The sequence below is a fragment of the Pezoporus occidentalis genome, unplaced genomic scaffold (assembly GCF_034315485.1).
Source record: "Pezoporus occidentalis ecotype Australia unplaced genomic scaffold, CSIRO_AGI_Poc_V1 ctg194, whole genome shotgun sequence".
In the NCBI taxonomy this organism is placed as follows: Eukaryota; Metazoa; Chordata; class Aves; order Psittaciformes; family Psittacidae; genus Pezoporus; species Pezoporus occidentalis.
This window is the reverse complement of record NW_026913791.1, coordinates 75,348-102,173: the sequence shown is the minus strand read 5'-3', so window position 1 is coordinate 102,173 and position 26,826 is coordinate 75,348. Positions and strand designations below refer to the sequence as shown.

General features: G+C 38.3%; 1 protein-coding gene across 1 annotated transcript in view; it reads left to right on the top strand.

Annotated features, from left to right (window-relative positions):
• The window catches only part of AK5 (adenylate kinase 5), a 90,240-nt gene that overhangs the window by 53,951 nt on the left and 9,463 nt on the right, over window positions 1–26,826 (top strand). Inside the window, exons 9-12 of the mRNA XM_062617228.1 lie at window positions 12,279–12,321; window positions 13,359–13,403; window positions 23,381–23,544; window positions 24,545–24,661. Of these exons, the coding sequence (XP_062473212.1) occupies window positions 12,279–12,321; window positions 13,359–13,403; window positions 23,381–23,544; window positions 24,545–24,661 (369 nt within the window). The remainder of the gene's footprint in view (window positions 1–12,278; window positions 12,322–13,358; window positions 13,404–23,380; window positions 23,545–24,544; window positions 24,662–26,826) is intronic.

Genomic DNA, 26,826 nt, shown 5'->3' with positions numbered 1-26,826 from the left:
CTTATGGTCTTGGTCAATAGCAAATACTCTTTCCACCAGATGTGTCAGTTAGCCTTTCTCATTATTTTGCCAGCCCAACACATTGCCATTCTGGCAAAAGTGCAATACTGTTAGCAAACAGAAAAGGACAAACAAAGTAAAAACAGTGCTAAAAACCCATCAGTCAGAGAGATACATTCAATACAAAGTAGCTACAATGATTCTGTTAATCTGCAAGTTGATATCTTTGATACTTATTAGTGACATTTTAAAAAATATTTCTATCACTAGTAAAAATCTGTATGCCCAGTTCATCTGAGATGCCTTGAACAAACAGAAAGAAAATATAAAGGAGAAAGCAATTGCAACCAAAAGCCCTCACCATTTCAATTTTGAAATGGTGCAAGCAAGTATTCTATACAGAAGCAAAGACGGGAGCGGAGATTGTCATAAAGTCATAATAACATCCAGCTATCAAGTCTGAAAAACAAAATTAGAAATTACTATCTGCACAAAAAGATCGATAACTACATTCAGGAGTAAGGAACTGCTCGCATTCAAAATCTGAGTTCATTTTTATTGTTGCAGTGATTTAATACTCCGGTGATTTACCACATGCTGTTTATGAATTGGGTGAAGCACCAGCAACCTTTACTCAGAGAATCTCAAGTGGAAAAGGAACACGTATGAGGATACAAATGTGTCATGAAGTGATGTTATTGCATAGGAAATCTGTCATGAGAATGTGGGGGATAAGAAGGCTGGTTTCTAAGCAACCTTACACAGCTGAGCTGCTAAAAATGGTTGAATTTTAGCAGAACATATTGGTAGTCGCTGAACAAGAGGAGTTGGTGGTTAGCGCAGTACACAATATGTACTAAAGACAAAGCCACAGCTGGGCATGAGTATCACTTGGCACATCTAAAATGGACATACGCAGATACCTTTGTGTTTTCTCATTGTAGGAATGAGCCAGGAAAATCTCCTGTGTAGCCTAAGCTAGCAAAGGTGTATCTGAGTTCTTTAAATGAATGCTATTTTTTCCAGAGTAATCTCTCTTACGGCAGGCAGGAACAAGGAGAACAAGTGGTGTGGTTCCAACTACCAATGCAGTTATCAGCATCTAGGAGTGCTCTAAAATACAGCAAAGTACTTCAAGAAACACTTGGTACCTGTTGCTGAAACAGTGCAAAGCAACACTAATGCAGACTAAGACCTGGCTTTTCTGGAGGACGAGGTAGGGGAAATTGAATTAAAAACAACTCAGAAAAAGCTTGAGCTTTGTATTGTACATTTTATAAATGAACATGCAATTAAATTAATATAACTAAATTAAAAGCAAGCTGATTGTTTCCTACTGGCTGTGCATGGATGTTTGTAGGACTAGAACACTTGCAATCACTAAGTCCCTACAGCACTGAAAGGCAGGTGGGAAATACCCACTTTTTTTCTTTTTTGAAGAAAAACTATTTATTTCTCCAAATCACTAATAACTATTTTCTGTTCTCTCAGGTCTGTAGCTATGAGATCCTATATTACAGAAGGAATAATCTAGGTTTTTAGAATGACTGCCCAAAAGATACTCAGCCAAAAAATAAAAATAAAAGCAGACATACTCTTTCAGTGTGCCTTGTGGAAGAACTAGATGGTTTCACATGGTAGCAATCCGTATAGCTTCTGCGGTGATGATTACTATGTTCACGGCTTGATTGAAAAATGTAAAAGCACAATAAACTATGTTCAGATATTTTCACCCATATTAAGGCATCAGGAATATATTTTAGGCCCCTTATTTTTGGGTGCAATAGCACAGCTTCTAATGAGCTTTATAGAATATTTTCAATTTGCAGAACTCACTGTTGTGACTAGTATCTGGTTTAATAAGGATTCTTTTGCTGCTGGAATGCTCTCAAGTGTGATACACTGGTCACTTGGTTCATTTATACCTGCCATTCAATTTCCTAACTTTGCCAGAACAGCCGTGAATATAATGCCACTTGTTTCCAGAGATCAGACAAGCTTTATCCTTTAACACTTGGATTTTTAATTAGAAGCACACCATTTGGCTTATTTCAAGTGCATTCAGGCCAAAGTGCATTCAGGGAATATTGAAAAATTGGCATCACAAAATCCTATCAGAGTTCCAGAAAAAAAGATCATCCAGTTATTTTCTTGTGAATACAAGGTTTTCAAGACAACCTTAACTAGTCTGAGGAATGCTTAGACTAATTAGAGGATGATTGTAGAGTGAATCCACTCCTAAACAAGTGCTTTTAGAATTAGTAATTTAAAATTTGGAAAACATGAAAATCAGGTATACTTCAAGTAAAAACCTTAGAAATATGTTTGGCCTCTTAATATTGGGGAAAAGGGGAATATTTCACATCTACAAAACACTGAAACATGTTTTTGTGCCTCAAAGTAAGTTACCAGGTCATAACTGAGGCATTTCCGTGTCCTTCCAGTGTCAAGACTGCATTAAGTAAATGCAATGGTGTATGCAAAAGAGAGATTGCTGGTAATGGTTTCAAGCTAAAAGAGGGGAGATTCAGGCTGGATATGGAAGAGAAGATTTTTACAATGAGGGTGATAAAACATTGGCACAGGTTGCCCAGAGAGGTGGTGAATGCGCCATCACTTGAGACATCCAGGCTGGATGTGGTAGCGGGCAACCTCATATAGTTCAAGATGTTCTGCTCATCATGGAGGTGTGGGATTAGATGACCTTTGAAGGTCCCTTCCAACCCAAACTATTTCATGATTCTTTTCCCCCATTCACCGTCCTAAGTACGTCAAAGACCTAGGAAAAATAGGTGTGAAAAAGACTGAAAGATAACAAAAGGTTTTCTGCTCAGCAGTGACAAGCAATCTATTGAATTAAGAAAATTGCATAACCCAATCTTTGCTGCAAGTGCAGAATGTTTTATAATTAGAAAATGTGACAGCTCACTTGAAAAGCAACAAGCAAAACCAAAAAGTAGTGGAGGAAAAAAAACCCCGAAGAGAGTTACTCTCATTCTAAAAAGAGGAAACAAGCTCTTGATTAGAAGTTGTTGCCATGTAGTGACAATTCTTCTTACAGCTTGCTGTCATTTCCCACCCAGAGCACATACAAATCCAGGCTTTAGGGAAGCAGGAGGAAAGCTTTAAGTGAACTGATGAAAAACAGACTCCATTTCTACCAAGATTATAACAACATTTCTAGCCTGACTGATTATCATAGCTTTAAACTTAAATATTTAAGAGAGATAATGAAAAGGCCCCGAAAGCCCTTTTCAATGAAGAAGCAAAACACAAATATTCCTAAAACTGATGGGCAGCAGCAAATTGAAAGCCTCATTTAACTAAAGCTCTGTGGATTAATCCAAAGGCCATTTTACTCCATTTATTATGTTTCATGTCAGTTTTCAATGTTTTGACTCAATTTTCTTTACATCAAAGATTCAATCCAAGTAATTTTTTTAACTCTTCAGACAAAGTAGTCCAGGGGTTGGCATTACAAGTAGTAATGGCTTTAAACTAAAAGAGGATAGATTTAGATTAGATATTAGGAAGAAGTTCTTTACTGTGAGGGTGGTGAGGCACTGGAACTGTGGCTAGCCCACCCCTGGAAGTGTTCAAGGCTAGGTTGGACATGGCCTTGGGTGACATGGTTTAGTGTGAGGTGTCCCTGCCCATAGCAGAGGGGTTGGAACCAGATGATCGTTAAGGTCTCTTCCAACCCTAGCTATCCTACAGTTCTATCATTACAATATGACAAAGAACAAACTGCACATCTCCAAGAGTAAATTTTCATTGCAACTTCTAAAGCTTTGAAATGGATTAAAATATTTAAGGGGTCAGGTCTAGAATGTACTATATTAATCACGTGCCTTCTCTTTACATAAAAACATAAGGAACTTATAGTATAACAGCAGTTTTATTCATATATGTGTGCAGCATTAGTCATTACAGGTCTTAGTAAAATGACCAGGAGTATCCAGAAGCCATTTTGGCTTTTAATGCTGCACATTTCTGCAGTGTCCGTTTCTCTTTCCCTGATACGCAGCAGTATCAGTTTGAATAACACATTCTGGTACTACAGGGAAATGGATTGAAACAGGCGTACGTGATAGAAAAGAAAACGGACTGTAGGAAACTCAGAAAATGATCGTGAAACTCTGACCCCTCAACACGTTGTTTTTGTTAAAGAGCGCAGAAAGGTGGAGTCCAATCTAGTTTAAGGATGTCTGCAAAAGGAGATAATGAGTAAGAGCCCAAAGAAATGAAAGAGCTGGAGAGGCAGGCCTACCTACAGAGAAAGATGTTTAAGAGGAATGTACTGAAGTCAGTGAACAATCTGCTCAGTTCAAGTTGTCATGGAAACTATCCTATTAAATGCTTAAAAAAAAAGAAATCAGTTCCAGAAACAAAGTACTACAGTTTGCCTGTTACAAAGTGCTCCCTTAATAAGCTCAAGCCAAGTGTGATTTGGTGCGTCTATATCATTTTGTAAGCTTGAAGAATTATTTTTCTATTTCAAAATCACCATTGTACACTCTAGTAAAGGCATGCAAAAGAAAGCCTAGCACTCTCTTTTCCCCCATGTGTGAAAATGTGGTGAAATGGGCAAGAATATTGCTATAGGCTCAATCTGCATTTTTTTTTTGGAATGTCAGCAACAATTGTTTGCTCCTCCTTTCACAGACATAATTTGGATTTACTTTCTGGTGATATGTATATTAGTGACACCTAAACTGCCAAGGTTAGCTGAAGTCTTGGCATTGCCCATTTCTTTTCAGATTCTGGACCAAAAGTCGCTGCCTGCAGCTGTGATGGGCAGTGGAAGATGTCTGTAGAACAAAAGTGTTAGAGTTTACAGTATGTTACCCTCCTATTTCTAGGCAATAGCACTAGGATAGTGTACCTCCTTCCCTCACACCAGTTTGCCCCTTTGCTGGCAAACTGAGGCTTTATCCTTTCATGCGTAAAATATACCGTTACAGCTAAATTGGAGTTCTGAATTTTACATGTCTAGCTTTACAGCCCAGGGAACCTGCAGAGTTCTTGGGGAGTATCAAGCATCCCACACAATTGATGTAAATAGGATCCACATCAGAACACTTCAAATTGCATCTAAAGCTGATAAATGCAAGCAAGTATTTTAATCCCTCCACCTCCTAGATTTAGACAGCTTACTCGGGCTTTGGACAGGTTCTGTTCACATAGCCCAGCATCCCTTAAACAGTTGCCAAAGCCCTTCCTTTAAGTTGCTTCTAACAAAAAAAAAATCCTGTGTTTTAAAGCGCTGAAGAAACAGCTTTTTATAAAATGTATTTATATTTTTTAATCACTGTAAAAGTACATACCATAGATTTTTACATTTACATATTAAACTGCAGCGATTGCAAGGATGCTACTTTACTATATGGGATAGAAAACTGCTCTTTAAACTTCTGTGTACTGTTCTGAAGCAGAAGTGTGGCTTCTCTGGCTACATTGGAAACACTTTGGGGAAAAAAAAAATTGAAAAAATAAACCTTTATGTATTTTTAGAAAGCCATATGTTTCCTGCTTGGTGTCTTCTTACTCCTTATGTATCCCGTGATTTTGCAGTCAATTTTAGTCAAATTGGGCTTAAATTCCAGTCAGAAGGAGTGGCCTAGTTTTAGAATTCCTTCACAGTAGTGCATCTCAGATCAGTGGACTGTTTAGTCCCATGGTTAAATCCCTTCTTAACAGAGAAGTGCTTTGTAAATACCATGGAAGTTCCTTATGGAAATTTATAAAACTATCTAATAAAACATAAATAGGCATTTCAGTAAGCCTAGAATATGTTTGGTCAAACATTAAGCAGAGAAGGTCTCTGAGAGGTAAAATTTGAGCACAGCTGTCAATTTTCGTCTTAATAGCAGCAAATCACAGGATCTGAGACCACATGCTGGTCTTATTCTTACAAGACGCTATCCTTGTCCTTCTCTGTGCCAAGATGTTTTTCTTCTTTCTTTTTGTAAATTGAATTGAGACTGACCTGCAGAAAAGCCTTTTTCATCCAAAGGTAAAAACAAAACAAACAAAAAACCACAAATAAGCAAAAAAAAAAAAAAGAAAATAAATCCAAACCACTGAATTCCAGCTCTCAGAAGGCAATGTAACAGTTCAGGGCAGAGAACCCTGCCCTGAGAGGTCAGAGAGACTCTGCATACACAGTGCTAATGGTGATTTGAGAGATCCATTCATTAGGATCATCTAAGAAAAGGAGCTCAGCAGCACCGAGTTTGTGGATCAAATGCACTGGAAGTACCCTGCTGCACTTACCTGTTGCAGTGGCTTGATGTATCAAAAAGCCCCTGGGGGGGGGGAGAACATTAATACTCCACATAGACAAGAATCATTTAAGGAGTGATGATGATTTGCAAAAAAACAAATAATGCTAAAAGAAAAGTAGTGATAAATTCTGGGAAGAATTTGTAGGCACAAATCTACCGAAGAGTAAAATTTGTAGGCACAGATCTACTGAACACAGTATGTGACAAGTACTTTAAAATGAGCAATAGATAATAACTATGCACAGATAATATGGGTGTCAAGTCTCTCAAGTTTCTTCAAAACACAAAGCTATTTAAATCTCAAGCCCCAATTTTTCTTCAAGTTAGATCAATGTTGTTCCCTCAAGTCCAGCCTTTTGAACCTAAGATGAAGTGTTTGGTTTACCAGAACACTCTTATGCTGCTCTGATCATGCAGCATGCTCCTACTCTGCTGGGAGTGGTGTTCTTATTGCATACCTTAGTTGGTAAGTTTGCCGTTCAAAGTTAATTTCTTTGAAATCTTACTCAGTTTGCCATGGTCTGGAAATCAGTATGAAATCAAAGAAATTTTGCTTTCATTTGCATGCTTAATAATCATGTGTATTTTTTTTTTGGGGGGGGGGGCGGGGAAACAAACCCAAGCCAAAAAAAACAAACAACAGAAGTTAAAGACCCAACCCCACACACTATAGCAAACAGACTGTGAATTTTTCCCCCCTCTAAAAAACTGGTAATTATTCTATTATTTTTTATGCTATCAAAGACCAAATAGAAACAAATGAAAAATCAGAAAATAAATCTTTCATATCTTTAAAAGCCAGGTAATTAAAATTTAGCTTTTGACAAGTGTTAAAACCAAGTTAATTTCTACCTCCATATACGTAGATATCTGTTCTATCTTCAGAACTGATAATGTGGTTTATTTTAAAAGAATAACGGCATAGAGATTCTTGTCTTTGCTAGAAACCTAGAAATTAAAGGGAATCATAACAATCTAATAATCTGTCAGCATCTTGAAGATGCTATTACAAACACTAGGCTTTCTTGCACTTTCTATGCACTGCAAACAAACAAAAAACACCTCAAGTGACGTAGCACTGTTCTGTTATCTTAATTACTATTAGCCCTTTTAACATAAATAACTCCATTCTGCTGAGCAGTATAAGATAAACCTTGCAGGGAAATAAAAACCTTGAAGCCTGAATGCATCCGTACTGTACCCTATCTCATTTAGACATATTCATTAGTTCTGGACCAGAGGAGATCAGAGCACAGCCACCCATGCTTTCCAGAGACACACTTTTAACTCATACTCGCATAAAGCAGCCCAGCCTCAGAAACTGATTTGAATCATGAATCAAATTTAATGGCAAACAACTGTATGGCTCATAAACCCCATTCCCAGGGACCACAGCCCATACATAAAACCTGCAGCTAGCCCATCATATCTCATAAAAACAAAACATGGGTGCTTACAGGCATTTAAGAGACAGATTACACTAATGAGCTCTGACTAGCCCCAATTTTTTCAATGCTTAGCTTTGGCTAGCTAGAGCTTGTTCAGTGTCTTTATGTTTTGTAATATATGCAAGGACCCCACTCAGTAATAACTACATTTTTGTAAATAGAGGCTGCATACATCTAATCTGAAATACCATCCTCTGTGATTAGGTGGATGCCTAATAAATGCAGTTGCAAACACATGTCAAACTCTAAAACCGCATAGATTGCGGCAGACTGGACTGTGCTGGAGCAGGTAAACTGTATATCCAGATGGTGCTCAGACGTATTGCTTTCTGATTTCCTGAACTAGTCTCAATCAGTGAAAGATTTTATGTCATTGAGAGCTTAAGTTGATTTTAAGGCTACTAGATGTAGAAGCGTCATCTGTAAACATTTAAAATCTCATTAAACATTACCTTACTAGCACAAAGATTTCAAAGTAAATATTCTACAGGCTAAAGAGGAGAAGGTGGAAATGTAAGTCCTAAACTTAGTTCTGTTTCCATATACAACTGTGTTTACATTGTCAAGTCTGAATGGAACTCCTTGCTAGAATGGAAATCCTGCCCTTGCCTCTACTCCCGAAGAAACTACAGGGAAGATATATGTGGAACTTGAGTGTTCTTTGAAGAAATAAAATGCTGGAGAAGCACAAGTGTTCTGCATACCTGACAACAGCAAAGGGAGAATTATGTAACTACAGTGTGCTGAGAAGTTGGTGGTTAGATACCTGCACTCCCAAAGGGATACTGATGAGATCACCCTGATTAAACTACGTAGATCTTGCTGTATACATTATGTCAGTCTTAAACTTACATTTGTCTGTGCTCCTGGCTTGACTTTTTTTAATGCTTATGCATTCAGTTGAACTCTCAACAAATATTTTTAGGCAGATAAACACGTAATTTTTATTTGCTTAAGTAATTTGTGCCTAATATTTTCCTTTGAATGTTTACATTCCTTAATTCAATCTTGAAAATTGAGTATAAGCTTAGGCAACAATCATGTTGTATTTTAAATTCAGTCTTGCTGTACTGCCTCTTTGCTCCTTAATCCATGATTGTTTATCCTCTTCAGTAAATTTCTAGGAGGAACTCTTGTCATATCTGTTAGAAATCTGAATAAAATGTATCAGGCACTTTTCATCACTATTTTTTGAGAGGCATTCAAGTAACTAAAAGGTGATAAGAGAGAACTTTTTATTCCATGTTACAAAAATAGAAAAAAACATCAAGGGCTGGAGCAGAGTTTATTAATGTGTAACAGAAAAGCTTTGTCGTTCCATCAGGTAACAAACATTTACAAATGCTAAATCCTAATGAAGAAATGTCCCATCATTAGAAAAAAATATATATATATTTTATTGCTTTCTTGAAAGCAATATGACTTAAGGGTCCTAATTCATTAGTACCAATACTCAATGACCTGGAGAATTCTATATCATTTCCTTATTATTTGCCATGACTTGCTGCCATATTTCTTGATTATGGAAATTACGTCACACCCAGCAAAGACAGGCAGTGACTTAAACTCATTAACCTATGAAGTACATACTACTAGTCAGATATTTCTTATTAATGAGCTAAACGACAAAAGGTTAGAATACAGTTGGAAGCCTGCATTTTCCAACTCTGAAGGAAAATATCGAATGAGAGATTCTTTATAGGTAGAAAAGTTACCTATTTAACAATGACTTTACTATTGATGGTGTTTAAGCAGTTACACAGCTATACCCCACTAACTGATATGTTTCCAGATAATAATTATAGCTATAAACTGGCTTTAAAGGCATCTTAAATTACAGACTACTCACTATTCTTCAAAACTCATTACGTGCAAGATTATAGTCTTCCTCACCTTGTTTTCAACTAAATGGAAACGGCTATACCATGAGCACAGAGACTGTTCTGCTGCTAAATCACTGTATTCCTCATGGCAACGTGGTGTATAATACTATTAGGAATCTGGTAATTGGTGGGACTTCTTCCTTATGTGGGAATTCGTTCCGTATATGATCCCTTGCAAAATCCAGCAGGTATTTTCCAAAGCACTTTGGTAAACGGGCAGCACAGTACTTTCAGGCTGATACAGGTGAAGCCATTCACAGTTTAGAGACCCACTTGCTAGAAAGACACAATAAGAAATAGGTATTGTGAAATGTAAATAAGAGGAGACTGACATTAACCAGGAGGACAGTCTCTGCTGTACTCTACAAGGGACTGCAAATCAAACAGCAGATCTAGCTTCTCACCTAGATCAGCAGAAAAACTGGTGTACTTTTGAGGAAACTGGGAGGAAAGGGGTGAAAGGAAATGGTTCTAAGTTAGTTTAAGCATAGGATAGCAAAACCTGTGTAGGAATAGCTTGTCATCAAAGCCAAAGTAATTGTAGCCCAACTGTTCTAATTTGTCACTCCTGACTTTTGTCTCTCCTAGAGACCAGGCTTTCAGGTCCTCTTTACACCCCTGCTGGGTGCTGTTGAGTTCTGTCTGAGAAACTGTTTTTATGGAATAACTTATTTTTTGAAATACAGAATTATGAAACAGGTGTCCTTCGGGGGGGGGGAGCGGAAAACAAAAATGCAATTCTTTTGAAACTATTTCTGCACCTGAAAAGTGAGCAGTTACAGACAGAAACAGAAGTCATTATTTTGATGTTCTGGGTTCTCAGCAATGTCGCTTTCACACTTACTGCTTTTGAGTTGCAATTAGAATTCACTTAAATGGCTTTTCATAGCACTTGTTCCTTATGTGAGCATGGCTTGTTGGTCTGTTAACCTGTTGTTCTATTAAAGCCGATGTGGTTGGTCAAAAAAAAAGCAGCTGATAGCCTATTTAGCTTCAGTTCTGTCTCTAGTTTTACATATTTCAGCTCTAAAACCTTAGAGCTGTTCCTGACTTAAACTGACCTTTATTATTACCTACAGGCCACCAGGGTTCAGAGGCAGTTTTATTCTGCAATTACAAGGGAGAACAAAGAGCAATACTTGAAAGTAATAATGCCTCTTTCACTTGACTATAAACTTAGGACTGTGATCTCCATTTTTAAAGAAACTTTACTCTGAACTTTGTGCCTACAATGATTTTGATCTGTAAACCTTCAAAGTCATGATAAGTGACTGAATCTAAACCCAGGCCTTTTATATGTAACATTCTTTGCAGGGGCAAATATTTTACTGTGTTATTACATCAAAGAAAAAGGTAGGGATAATACTGTCACTTGAATTGTAGGAAAAAGATTAATTTCTCATCTGAAAATGTTGGGTTTTTTTTTCCCCCCTGAAATACTCTCCTCCTGCAAACATAGTGGATCCAGCTGCTTTTTCAATTTTGCCCCCTCTCCCCCGTCCCCTTTTTTTATATTTAAGATGGCAGTTCTGCTGCAGTGTAATAGGCTGAGAATTACTGTGATTCAAAAAAATGAAAATGTTCTGTGTAGCCAATGTAATGATACTTCAGCCTAATGAAGAGTACTTATGTTTCAGTGATGATGGGAACACAAGGAGAAACCTGCAAGGGTAGCGCCAGAGCCTTGCAAATGACAGTGGCCAGCAGTTCACCTGTTCTATTCACCACGTCGCTCATTTCACTTCATCTGTTCATGCCGCTGTACAAATGTCTAGCAGTGCCTATTTCTGACAGCACACTGAAGCAAAACTGTAGGAAACTACAGCTTCATAACCCTGTTGTTTTTTGAGAGCACTAACATAATGTATTCAGTGCTGATATTGTGCACTGTTGATGTAATACGAGGACATTACTGCCAATGCTATTATTGATATTTTATAGATTAGATTAAAGCACTGATAGTGTGAGTATATTGACACTCAAGAGCCTAGACTATGTCCAGCATATATATAATTCTGATTTATAAGAAGAACAAAGAACTTCCACTCGGACACTCTTGCTGGCCAGTATTTGTAATTCCTCATTGGTTGTACTATATAGTATGTGACAAAATAACTCCAGGTGACCAAATATCAGGATTAAAACAAAAAAAAATGCCAAGTTCTACATTTCCCTGGTGCAATCCCTCTTTGTAGTTCATCAGCTTGCAGCTTGTGTGGCATTCTGAAGGTGAACACATTCAAGTTGGTTTAGACCAAAGACTTAATTTCATCTCTGTATTGTAGTTCACTTCAAGAACTTACTTGAGTATTGCCTTTCCACTACTAACAGCTTATTGTACCGTATTTTCTTCAGAAGCAATTCAGCATGCACACTGATTGCTTATATAGTTCGCTGGAATTGTGCAGTTGGGCACTGAAAAAGCTAATCTTCGCAAAAACAGCATGGGCCAGTTAAACATCTCAAGTTATCCTGGGTTCTCTGTGCTCATGTACTACTGAAACTGTACCAACAGTGACATTGTTAACCATATCTCAACATAGATTAAAACTGAGAGGTTAAATTATGGAGAAGATATTAAGGTATACAGATAATCAGATAAAGAAGAAATGCTAATTATGCAGAATGTCCATTTCAATTTGTCAATTGTTAATTAATAGGAGGAGGATCAATCAAGTTTTTCCGGTTATGAGAGCACAGGAGGTGAGTTTCTTATTCAGTGTCACTTGTCATTTCATTCTGAAACCTTTGATTTCCCCTTGTATTTAAATAGTTACTTACAAGATAAAGTGAATTCAGGTATTTATATTGTGAAAGTTAGGTCTCAAAGGATTTTATCATATGAATTCTCTTTGAATGCAAGTTAAATCTTGTGAAAGACAGTGGATCCAAAGTTATTAAAAAATATTATTGTTAATCACATCAGATCTCATAGGTGTTTTCAGAAATTGGAACTTATTAAAAGCTTGTTGAAAGTATGAGATGCTAAGAGTTTGAGAGGAACGAAAGGATTAATCAAAACCTTTTATGGATAATGGTATTATGTAATAAAAGATGTACACACCACATTGTGAAAAACAAAGTTGTATGTGGTAAATTAATGTGCCTTGTAAGGGATTAAGTCAAAGACAGTAAAATCCCAGCAAGCTGGGATGGTGCCAGATCTCTACTGGTATAATCAGGCTAATGACTGGGACTCAGACTGGAAGGAACTGATTTTTTAAAAACTGCAATTTCAGCAAAAGGTGAAGCTGTAGCACATACTGTAGTTTGGGTGATCAAATGACAGTAGTACTTAGATTTCAGTTAAGAGAACTGTTATTTGGATGAATTTGAGGCTCAAGAGAGTTTAAGACTGCATCTCAGATATAGTGCAATCTCAATGGGATGTGGACAAACTTCTGTAGCAATTATAATGTAATAACAGAGAAAATTTCAGTGGCTCAGGAGGCAGTTTATTACATCAAGATGCATCAGCTTCTCTCCTTTAAAGAAACTGTGCATGTGCAGGGTCTGATTTTCAGGTACAATATTTTTATCATATCTGCAGTGAGAACTATGAAACTGGGAGATAAATAGGCTTGTGGATAATAGCTCCTTTTGGAATGTAGAGCCTTATAACAAAAAGTAAGTCAGGTAAAATCAGATCACCTTGAGTGTTACACAATTCAGTGTGTATGGGAAGTATCTAATCAAAAATCAGTAGCTCTTGCCAACTTAAGAATTTTTTTTCATTCTAGACTTTTCAGAAGACCTGAGGAAATCAAACATAATTTTTGTTGTTGGTAAGTAGGATTCCTTATTTCAACTGCTACATTTGAAAATCCCCATGTTACTTAGCTTCAAGTATGTGATTTCTTTTAAAGTTTGGCAGAATAGTTTGGTTAAGAGTATTTACACTGCAGTGGTGGATTAGTCTTTTGAAAGGGAGTTAAGATTTAATATCATGTTATTATCCTGGGTCTGACCATGCTAACAACAGTTGTGTAAAGCTCAGAGCAGGTTGGCTGCTGAAGTATGAACATACTCGAAATGACCTTATAGTTCTTACATTAGTGCTGTGTAGCAGCAAAGGTGCCTCACCAGCATTAGTAAAAACATTACTAGATTGGATTTATAACTCAGAATTTTGAGGGTTAGGTGGAAAAAAAGAAAGAAAAAAAAGTCAGGTCTTTTCACCTCTTCATTTGTGAAACAACTGTTTTAAATACAGGTTTCCATTCTGCAAGTGCTCAACAGGCTGTTAAACAGTCAATGGACTCATCACCATGCATGATACTTAGCAAGCACTGATGCTTTGCAGGTTCAAGGTTTATATTGCTTCCTGAAAGTCCACAGAGAAAAAGCGCTAAGTTAATGCTGATCTATAAATGAGGCTATGTAATTAGCAGAAATTTTGAACAGCCTTTTAAAAAAAATTATAACCAGAGTATTTACAAGTTTCAGCTTAAAGCTTACTACTAATTACTTGGAAAGAGTAATTGCTTTTGTATCAAGCAGAATTTTTCAGAACTGTTTTGCAAGGAAACTGTTTAAGGAGAGATGCTTAAACATGGGAAATTTTACATAAAAGTAAGTCACATTGTGCATTCTTTTTCCAAAGGGGTTAAAAAAAAAGTGACATCTAAAAATAGTCATAAATGAATGGAAGTTTCATTTGGAATTCAACAGGTACCAAAAATACATTCCAATACCAGCAGATTGAGACAGGTGATCCTTATTCAACACTGACAAGGCTGCATCTGGAGTACGGGTCCATTCTGGGCTCCCCAGTACAAGAAAAATAATGACTTACTGGAGCAAGTCTGGTGCAGGACCACAAAGATATCTGAGGGAAAGGAGCATCTTTTAGATGAGAAGAGGGTGATTGTGCTGGGACTTTTCAACCTGGCGAAAAGAAGGCTCCAAGGGATCTTACCTATATGTATAAATACCTGATGGGAGGGAAGATGAGGGAGTCAGAATCTTCTCAGTAGTGCCCAGTTACAAGAGAAGAAAAAATGGGGACAACTTAAAATACATGAAATTCCATGTGAACACAAGAAAACATTTTTTTTATGGTGAGGGTGGTCAAACACTGGAACAGATTGCCCCGAGAGACTGTTGAGTCTCCATCCCTAGAGGTGTTTCAAACTCATCTGGCCACAGTCCTGAACAACTTGCTCTAGCTGACCCTGATATAACAGAGTTCTTGGACTAGATGATCACAAGAGGTTCCTTGCAGCCTAAAGGATTCTGTGATGAGATAGCACATTCATGTGTTGCACTTTCACCTTACCCTATATTAAACTAAATACTCAGTTTCTTGAAAACCGATGGTGGATGTGTTTGGAAAAGTAAAATTAGATTCCTGAAGAGCTTGTTGAAGACTTCTCCTAAAGGAAAGATGCATAATACAATTTTCAGCCTTTAAGCAAACTCTAATTCCATGCTTACTGAAGTACATCTTCCTGCTGTTCACTACAGTGTCAAATTCTCATTCTCTCTGCCTCACATATCTTATTGGAAAATTATGCTTGGGTTTGTACAAACACAGATTTTAAAAAAGTGAAGACACTCAAGGACTTTTGCCTCTGAAATTGTCCATGGTAAGGCTATTTTTCATTTATCTCTGGACTGCTTTTTCATTCTCAAAGAGTGGGTTTTAGTTTTCATTTATAATTTTTTTTATAGGACATCTTCCAAGTAAAACTGGAAAACATACCTTTTCCTCTATTTATTCCTGCTCTTAAATCCACCTCAGACTTTCTAGTAAATGCTGTCTAGGACCAGAGGAAAATGGTGCTTAATCAAAATTCTAAGTTTTGTTTGTTGAAAATATTATGATGAAAAGTGTGGTGGGTTACTTTTCCACAAATTATGCAGAATGATTTATACTTTTTCCCAAAATACTCCCATCCCCACCCCCATCCTCTCACCCCTGAAAAAAGCTTCATGAAGTCTGACCTGAAGAGTAAGGGTGTATATTTTTATCCTGGAATTTTTTTTACCATCATGAGATCTTTGTGGTTGTTCATTTGACTGAAAAAGCTTGATTTAACTCCATCTAGGCAGTGAGGATAAATGGTATTTCCCAGAGACAGATTTTTTGCTGGTGCTAGCTTGGAGTGGCCACAAGTTCTTGTGGCCTTTTCAGGCAGGTCAATCTGCCTGAATCACATGCACATGCACAATGCTCTCCAGGTTTAATATAATACACAGGAAGCAACTGAATTCTATGTGCCTAAGCAGTAAAGTTGTCTTCCTTTTGTGTCAATCGCGCTGAAGTCTGATCTCTGTGAACTGCATAGGGACAAAAGAAAACTTTGAAGAAGCCTCAAAAGAAAACAGCAAAACTATCATACATGAGGGGAGTGAGGGGGAAAGAAAAGGCACCACAAATTCTCAGCGGCTCAGTACTCCATTGCACTTGACAGCACTAGTAATGTTCAGCCCACCATACCTTGACTAGAAAGACAGCAGAGAAGATGAGTTGAAGCATACTGCTGTAGATACTTGAATGGGAAAAAACTGTCTTGGGTGTTATTAGGAATGTTTACTCATTACACAGATGTATTCATGAGGAAATACTAAGATGCTTATGAAGTTGTTTTAAAACTAGAGTTCTAAAGATGTGCATTTCAAGTAGTTTACAGACTAATTGAAATACACACACCATCTGCCAGAGCTGACAAACTGAGATACTGCTTATAAGACAAAAGGGGGAAAAAGCAGACAATTTCCCTCCCCCATTGATTTCTCTTGAAAATTGTCCAAAAAGGGAGACGAAAAAAAAGAATAATTAAAATTATTATTAATTAGCAAAGTTTTACATTAGAACTAACGTAGGAATTGGAAGAATAGCCAACTTGGATTAATTAAGCAACAATGTCAACGTTTTATCCAGACAGCTAAGCAAAGACATAGAAACAGCAACTCAAAAACATGGAAAATAACAGCACAGTAATAAAAGAGGCAAAAGCAAGTTAAATTTGGCCTGAAAAGTAAAATTCATGATTAAAAAATGAACAGGAGAAATTTGTGGGATGTGCTAATATTCAAAACTTACGTAATTACTGGCAGTCACAAAAGAAAGAAAAACCACAAAACTAACATTAATAAAACAAGAAAAATACCAACCAAAAAAACCTTTTTCATCAGAGCAATACAAAACGTAAACTCTTAACTGCAGTGAACAATATATGAGTTCATCATTCTTAACTAATGCAATACTGTATATCACATCCAGAAAATTGTCATAACTAACAAAATTACTGGAAGCACTACCTCTCCCTATCCTCTACAGGAGTATTTCAAGCCAACCACGTTTGGCTTTGGTAGAGGCTGAAATTGAAGCAGAAAATTTTCAGGAATCTTTCTGCACTTTGGACCAGAGACAAGCTCCTCACTTACTCTTAAACATGGTGTTTAAAACTCAGTCAGTCTAATTTCCTCTGTAGAATCTTTGTTCTTGCTGATGAACCAAATGGTTTAAACTCAATGTAAGTAAGACCAGCCTTTTAGCTGACACTTGGAAGATGTTACCTCCACCTACACTTACAGGTTAAACATTACCAGCTGCAGCCAGTGGCTTCTTGTGCATACAAAAAAAAAACCACAAACCACACACTCTCCCCCCCAAAAAAAAAAACGAAACCGAACCAAACAAACCACAAAAAACACCCCAAAGATCACAAACCATAAAACTGTTTATTTGTCTAAGATATGCCAGACCTTGAATGACATGATCCGACTTGGAATTTAGCCCTGCTTTGAGTAGGGCATTTTACCAGAAGAGGTCCCTTCCAGCCTAATTACAGTACAACTCCTGTATTACAGCTCCTTCTAAAATCAGATAGGCACAGGATGAGCAGTGCTGATAACTAAAAAGTCAGTCAGTCCAAGCTATAGCAGTAGAAGTTAACGAAGACTGCTTTTTCTGACTTGCCATGAAATAAACATGTTTCCTTCAAGAAAATGGTGAAAACACAGTGGTGTTCCAGGCCATCACATCACTCTGCTAACATATGCCAAGTTGTTTTCTGATTAAAATCATGTTTCAGAAATAAGAAAAACAAATGCTGAGGGCTTTTTTTTGGTTTTGTTGTTGTTTTTGTTATTTTTAAACAGTAGCATCATTCATATATGGTTTCACTCAGACCAAAATCATACATGAACAGCAGAGGAGGTGCTATTGAGAAGCCTCCAAAGGCCATCTTCTGAAGCTAAGGCATATTTTTATTTGTATAAATAATCCGAGTAGCATTGATAGAATTGCCAAACTGATCAAGTCCTCCAAAATCATAGCTTGAATATGAAGGATAACTTGACTGGGGTTATTTTGATTTCAGTTCTGAGACTCCAGCCAACTGTGCAGCTAGGTTTCCCCTGCAAGCACTTTTCCATGATACAGGGATGATAATCATTATGAAAATAAGGTCTAGAATTGGAAATATTTTAAAATGAACGGTGGGACTCTCTTGTAAATCCTGCTGCGGGCTTTTTATGTAAATGTTTATGTTATTTTGGTGTATGATAAACTTGTAATACTTGGCAAGTTTCAAGTAGAGACATCTCAGTCTGTCTGTATTACACTTCTGCTTTATTAATATTTCTGGCAGAAAAGCTGGTTCATGAACTGTTCATGCTGCTTGTTCCTGTCCTTGCTCATTCACAGCAGCAGGCCCAGCATCACTAATTCATCTGTTCCTGTCCCTCTAGCATCATTAATTCATCTGCTTGTGATTTGGTGCTCCAGGCCAGACCGGTACCTTTGAATCACATGCCTAGGCTTGCGTCTGTCATAGTCTTAGGGAGATTGGGGCATGAGGGAGAGCAAACGTAAGAGTCTCCATTTCTTAAACCGAGATCTTTCACTGATCTAAGGCAGGCAATTAAACATTCAGAAGTGCTGCTTGGGTGGTTGTCATTTCTTCCTACCCACAGGGACCACTCTTCTTGTCCTCTTGAGGTGCTCTCTATGAAGCATTTCTACAGTCAATAATTAAACAGGGAAAGGTAACCACTAAAGTCAGCAGTGCTGCCAGAAAGTTATTTACCAGATGATTTCCTCACACAGTTTCACAGGCAGCTGAATCAACATAATGGCAGGGAAAACTGCACTAAGGGAGCGTGTAAATCTTTTAATCCAGCCTTGTCTACAGAAAAGCAATATACAGAACCACATTTAATTTCTGTGCTCTATCTAGTACCTTGATTCCAGATACTTGCTTACTCTTTGTATCAGGAAGCACAAAGGGATACACAAAGGATTCAGTTTCCAAGAACAGTCTCACTGACTGATAAAATGTGCTCAATTTCTTAATTTGCACTTCTTATTTTTATTAAGTTAAGGAATTAATTTTTAAGCAGTATGGTCTGTGCTTAGTGATACTAGCATAGTACAAGTGTGCTAACACTGAAGGTCTGCTGGCAGTTCTACATTCTCCTGCAGGTCACAGAATACTTGTAATTCCTCTGGCCATTTTATAGGCTTTAACTCTGCCTTCATGTCATATATGAAAGTTAGAAGACAACGTGATTAATCTGAATAGCAAGTTAGCATGAATCAGGCTGTTAACACAATCTTTTTTTTCTCCCCAAAATATGCATAGGCAAAGTAAAAGATGACATCATGCAGAAAAAATGACAATGTTCTCAAAGAATCTTACGCCTTCTCAACAAAAGTGGGGACATATTTTCCTCCTCCTAACAATTAGGCTCTGGGAAAACAGCACTACCTTTTTCAATGCCTCAAGTTTTTTTCTGTTTGAAAAACAGCATAACAAGTTGCAGTGAAGCCTTTTAAATTGAAAATATCTTTGTGCTAGCTTTTGTTATATTTTCTATGCAGCTGTTGTTCCTTATAAACTTTCTTCAAATAAATTATTATCTTTTTCTTATTCTTTTTAGAAAAATACATAGAGTTAATAAGGAGACCCTCTAAAAGAGCAAAATACAGTTTTTGCAACACTACAAATTGATAGTAACCCTCATGACTGCATGGCTAATTTGCTATTAAAGCTGGGTTTGTAGCATCCCTCTAAGTACATACTTTGAGCAGGGGGGAATTATCTAATCCGTAACAAAAAAATGCACTTTCACATTCTTTCCCACCTAAATAGCTCTTTTTCAGTCACATTAAATAATAGTCTTCAGAAAGAGACAAGACATTAACTAATACTTTAACTTCAGGCATGTAAGTTAGTATTGGTGTAAACACCAAGTATGTGTTTGGCCCTCAATGCTGAATTTCTTGGGGGCATTCAGCCTTTTCTCTTATCAGGCCAAGCAAGAACTGTCATCTCATTCGCTGATACGAAAGCACAAGATTTTGTAAAGTGGGTCATACACATTTGTCAAGCAGTAGGATGCTTTGCTACTCATCAAATGGCACTAAATTAATAGCAGTGGCCATAAAAATTACCATTTTCAGCATATAAATGTAATTTAATTATGTCTTTTTGTCTTTAAGGAGCTCAGCATTTTAATCTCATCTTTGTTGGAACTCTTCTGTAAAAAGTAAACATGGTCGATTTTAATTAATGTTTTGGAGGCACAGTAATTCTCATTATGGTGTATGCCATACATATGCCCTGTATGTATGTCAGTCTCGCAGCATTATAGAATCATAGAATAGTTAGGGTTGGAAAGGACCTTAAGATCATCTAGTTCCAACCCCCCTGCCATGGGCAGGGACACCTCACGCTAAATCATATCACCCAAGGCCTCGTCCCCTGGTCTTGAATACCGCCAGGATGGAGCATTCACAACCTCCCTGGGCAACCTATGCCAGTGCCTCACCACCCTCACAGGAAAGAATTTCCTTCTTATATACAATCTAAACTTCCCCTGTTTAAGTTTTAACCCGTTACTTCTTGTCCTGTCACTACAGTCTCTAATGAAGAGTCCCTCTCCAGCATCCCTATAGGCCCCCTTCAGATACTGGAAGGCTGCTATGAGGTCTCCACGCAGCCTTCTCTTCTCCAAGCTGAACAGCCCCCAACTTTCTCAGCCTTTCTTCATACAGGAGGTGCTCCAGTCCCCTGATCATCCTCGTGGCCCTCCTCTGGACTTGTTCCAACAGTTCCATGTCCTTTTCATGTTGAGGACACCAGAACTGCACACAATACTCCAGGTGAGGTCTCACAAGAGCAGAGCAGAGGGGCAGGATCACCTCGTTTGACCTGCTGGTCACGCTCCTTTTGATGCAGCCCAGGATATGGTTGGCTTTCTGGGCTGCAGGCACACACTGCCGGCTCATGTTTGTTTTCTCATCAATCAACACCCCTAAGTCCTTCTCCACAGGGCTGCTCTGAATCTCTTCTCTGCCCAGCCTGTTGCTGTGCCTGGGATTGCTCTGACCCAGGTGTAGGACCTTGCACTTGGCATGGTTAAACTTCATGAGGTTGGCATCAGCCCACCTCACAAGCGTGTCAAGGTCCCTCTGGATGACATTCCTTCCCTCCAGCGTATCAACTGAACCACACAGCTTGGTGTCATCGGCAAACTTGCTGAGGGCGCACTCAATCCCACTGTCCATGTTAGCGACAAAGATGTTGAACAAGACCGGTCCCAACACCGATCCCTGAGGGATGCCACTCGTTACTGGTCTCTTTTAAGATACTAACAGATAAAGGTTATTGTAGAAGCACATTAATATTTACCTTAATATTTACCTGTTAATCAACACAAAATTGTCCTTTCATTGTTATATCTAAAAGAGATCTAGTCTATTTAGTACACAAAGAGACATGAAATTTCTGTTTGGCTCCACATTCAGAAGAGAAACAGTTACATAAGAAACAGAATAAAGTAATCTTTATAGCTGGTTTTGTTGTTGTTTTTTTTTTCTCTAATACTGTGTATATACACCAAATAAATAGGATGCAATTACTGCACTGCTAATGTATTCAAGACCAGGAGACAATGTACAAACAAGCACATACACACACACACAAACTTACTAATGTAAGAAACCAAAACAGAATAGAAATGAAATTATGACTACATGTTACAGGTTATTTGTCTGTAATTTCTCTGCATCCATTTCTCTGTAGCCACGCTTATTTATTCCTTGTTTTCTTTCAGTCAGTGCTTTTACAAAAGAAAAATGTTCGTCTTATTAAAGCAACAGAAAAACAACATGCAACCCACATTGGCAAGAAAATGAGACTGTGACAAATATATTTCCAGCTAAAATTGTAGCACAAGTGTGATTCTCACACCATGGGCTGATAATTGTCTTTGTCAAGCTGAAGTAAAAGACTCCAGGTTATAGTATACCAAAAATGTTCTTTTGATGCTACCTCCTTATGGCCTAGTTTTTATTCTCAGCTACAGTATTGTAACTTCTCTGTAAATTATATGCTCAGAGAAATTATTTCTTAAATTGAATGCAAAAATCAGAAGAAAGTTCAAGTCAGGAGGAGATGGTGCCAAATTCACTCTTATTATGAATATTATTCCTATATTTCTCATGGAAAAATAAACAAAAAGGAAAATCACATGTTTTCAAGCATCATGCATCCACATAATAGAGTGTTGTCATATTTGCAAGTCCAAACAGTTGATAAATAGAAGTCACCTGCTTAAAAAGCATGACTGAAATAGGTTTTCTTTATCTTGGCCTTCAGGGTGAGGAAGGAAAAGCAGGCACCTCCACTGAGGAGGTGGGACAGGGCAATGGCAGCACCTGCAGAGCAAAGGGATGTCCAAGGTCTCTGGGACTGCCCCTGAAAAAAAAGGGCAATTTTGGGTCTCTTGAGGTGATGTTCTCTCTCCCGTCAAACGGAGGAGGGAGGGTTCAGGTGCCATTTCTGACACTTGCAGCATTCACCTGAGCCCCTGCCCTGCCCTGCCCTACCCTACCCCCTGTCCCTGTCTCCCACAGACCCCCAGTGGCTAGGGGCAGGGCCGGCTGCAGACACCTTCCTTTCAGCCTGTGGAAAAATCATTTGAGCAGCTTCACCTGAGCTGAAACTCCCTGCACCCCTCCTGGTGTCTGGCTCCAGGCTTGGCTCAGAGGTGGTTTTCAGTTGTTTTTTACAGCTGTGGATGTAGACAAGCAGGTGGTAACAAGGTCTCCATGTGCCCTTTGTTGCCCGGTGTTTTATTCTTGCACTTCCCTGCAGCATGCTTGAAGAGCAAGCCAGTGCTGCGGCTGCAGGGAGGCCATGACCGAGCCTTTGTCAGTATTGAGCAGCTTCAGTACCTAGCTCTGTTACCTGCAGACATGCCAGGATGTGAAAGCTTTCCAAGCGAAACAGCACAAGCACTGTGAAATTTTACGTTCACTATAATACAAAAGAGTTTAGTTAATGTACACCTATGTGTGCGGTATCCCACATAACAGAGGCAGGTTTCACCATCTCTTTACCTATACCTTTCCATTCCACAAATGGGGGCAAAATATTTCTCTCCCAAGGATGCAGTGGATGTTAGTTTGCTAATATTTGTTGCAGCTATCAAGCTGAACATACACTGAAATATCCTTCCCCACCGGCAGTCTGGTTTATGTTGTCCCTTTACATGGTAATGGTGTTTTAGGAACAGGTTCTTTCCTGCAAGAGATTTCACACTGTTGTTAACTCCTTCAACTTCAGGGCACATTTTGAGCCAGCAGAAAGGAAGTATCTGACTTGTTCTACTGTATAGTGTCTTTTTAAAAAAAAAGTGAATTTTGAAATAGACAGTCTCATCCATTTCCTCCCATTTTCTTGGTTGCTATAGTTTGAGAAGTTAGAAGTCTTTTCTAATTTTATATTTTTTTTTCCTCACAAAGGTGGGCCTGGCTCTGGCAAAGGTAGCCAATGCGAACAGTTAGCCAAGAAATATGGATTTACTCACCTGTCCACTGGTGACCTTCTCCAAAATGAGTTATCATCATTATCAGAGAGAAGCAAACTGATCAAATACATCATGGAATGTGGTGAACCTGTGCCTGGAGTAAGCAACAGTTTTATTTGGGGTCCTAATGGTTAAACAAAGGCAGTGGTAGTAGATTGTCTAAAAGGGTGGAAATGGGAGACTAGAGCTGATGATTTAAGTAAAATTAACCTGCATCTTGAGAGAGAAGTTTCCTCATTGCCAGATCTTTCTTTCTCTGCCAGTATTTCTTTGCATTTGATTCAGAGAGGCTACAAATTAGTCATGAAAACAGTGAGACACAAGCTGCACTATGCATTGCAAAATGTAAGAATAAGTACAGGGAACAGAAACTTGATGCCAGTTTTGTAGCTTCCCATTTTAGATTCGGAGCTGGTCCTCCTGGCAGCTACTCTAATTTACAATGCCTGCAGCAGTTCCCTGCAGAGCTGGCTGACATCCCAGAGCAGCTGGACTGCAGTTTAATGGTCACTATGAAGACAGAGTCTGTCGTTCCCAGCTGGACTTGACTTTTACATGGCAGGTCCACAGCCCTAACTCTTGATGGGTCTTCAGCAAGTGCAGTTTGATCGTAGAATGTGTTTGTTAATGAAAGATACTGGGAAGTGCTGCCTGGGGGAAACTAAAAGCTGTGCCGAGTCTTGATTTTGATTGCTTTGCTATTCAGTGTGTTTGGTTAGATGGGGTCTCTTACCGCATTCCATGTAGTGTAATTATATCAATGATGTAGCAAATGCAATCAGATTGCAAAATGCTGCAGCAGTACTCCAGTTTCATAGGTACTAATTTTGAATCTATGAAATATTCCCAGCTATCTAGAGGACATTTTGGGAACTCTTGGATGGTTTGCAACACTAGACCTATGTAGCACAGCTGGACCTGAGAGAATAAAAAACGGATGCCCTGCTGCCTGCAGGACAAGAAAAACACCTGTATTTACAGGACCTGCTCTTAGCAAAACAAGGCAGTTGTCAAGGGCCTAGGACTAAAGTCGGTGTAACAAACAATGTATCAATCTTTCTTATGATTAACCAAGTTGCTCCCTTTCTTTTCAATGCAGGGTATTGTCCTAAAGCTACTGAAGGAAGCCATGATTTCCAAGTTGGGGGACACAAAAGGTTTTCTGATTGATGGGTATCCCCAAGAGCTGAAAGAAGCAGAAGAGTTTGAGAGCAAGGTAATCATATAATTGTAATGCTGTTATAACTCCTATTAAGGTACACCTGTACTTTTGATGCTGCTTGGGTGCCCATCTTTAGCTGATTGCAATGGGGACATGTAAACAGCCAACCCAACAGCATTGTACTGCTGATCGCTGAAACTTGGGCACCCCATAAATATATAACTCCAGCTTTTGCCCTCACCTACACAGACCCTCTAATACCAGCAGAAGTAAAAGCTGATTTTACCCAAATTTAATATGAACCAGGAACAATTCACATTTAGTGGAAAGCACCATTTTTAGAATCATTTGTATAATTCTAGTGGATGGCTGCTGTACTTACTGTGAAAATCTCATCGAGCGCTATTTGAGGTAGGTTCATGAAAGCACATAACTTCAGTCAGTATCTATTACCATTGAGCCGGCTCTTTTACAGCGTGCTACCACTGTGAAACAGCAAAACACAGATTTTATTTTTGTGATGAGTAAGAGGTGGCACAGCCATAAAAAGAGTGTTTTGCAAGTGACTGCATGGCAGTTCAGAGAGTTATTGATTTCCTCAGTATGTGCTAAGACCTACTGAGAGGTCTCAGCTGTACATTTCCCTATCTGCAGAAAATACTCTCTATAAGCCCTATGAATGAATTTGCCAGGGTTTAGGAGAAAACTATTGGTTAGCTAGAGTAAATAGTTAAGTTTATATTCAGATTACACTCCACAAACTTCCCATTCAAGTTTAAAAGGTAATAAAACTTTCATGGATCATCTGAACCTTTAGCTGCTTTGGTTAGTTGATTACCACAAAACCCTAGCAAGACATAGGCATCAGAAGCTGCACAAAATAATGCATAATAGAATTTGTTATAGACACCATTCACAGAAATGTCGATCTATTAGTTCCTTTACTAGAATGTCATGCACTGTTACAAAGACATTGGAGATTTCTTTCATTTTGTGTAGCAGGAGGGACTATTTCAGCAGTACTACTTTTCTGGCAGGCATACGTGTCATGTCCTGTGAACACTGGTGTATGCTATAAAGCAGGATTTAAGAGATTGGAGCGTCCTGGACTGAGGCATTGCCAGGCAAACAAGTCTTGATGCATCCAGAGCAAAAGCAGAGCTCCTTTCAGCTCCTGTAGACACTGCAGAGCAAAAGATCCTGTAGCCCGGGGCTGCCTTTGACATTTGGAGTAAAATACAAGCACCCCAAGTGGTAATTTTGAACGTGCCAACTCAACCCTGTTGTATCCGTGTATGCACTTCAGTGTTCACAGGGTGATCTTGGCTGGCTGTAAGCTTCTCAGTAAGTCTATGTAAGCTCAGTCTCCAGCCAGTTTTGCTCAATTCCTTTCTGTGATATAACTGTACTTTTACCTAGCCATAATTCTAGAGAAGCACATCCCTGTTCCCTCCTCAGTCTTTCTGCTAAGTGGAAAGTAAAAAACAATATTAAATTATAAGTTCCACATCAGCAGGGAGAAGATACCCAGTAAGACAGAATAAAGACCCAATACATTAGACTTGTTTGGCTTCCTGCAGATGTTCCCACAACACACATTATTTAAGCTAAATTGTGCCAGGAAAACAGTAACTTTAAAAAATCCAGTCATACAAATTGCTGTAATATCTGATGACTTTTACTTTTGCAATTTTTTAACTTGGCAGAATGACATTTCTGTAACATTTTGTGAATTCCGGAGAACAGCAACTTTGAAACTTTTAAGAGAAACATAACAGGTTTTTCAAAAGCAAATCAGACCTGGTCTATCAAACAAGATACTGTTATCTGATCTGTGGACTCCTTTATATCCTCATTGTGAGGTGATGATATAACTGATTAAAGGAATCATTTCACATTTATTCTAATTTAGAAAAGACACAGAGTTCCTCATGTGGAGGGGGAGGAAATAACTTCTCACCATCCTAGTCCAGTTATACAAAAAGGACATTTGTTTGAATCACTGTATGAGCCCACATCTTTCTTAACTTCTCAATCTAAGTCTTTTGCACTGTTAAAACTGCATTGTTGGCTTTTTTAATCCCTACACCCAATACTGCTGCTACTAATAGCATTTATGTTTTCTGAGCTGTGTGGAAAAAATGGATGGATAAAAGCCTGTCATTGCACTGTCCAACATATTCCCTTGCTTCAGCCATGTCCTAGAAAGTCATTACGGT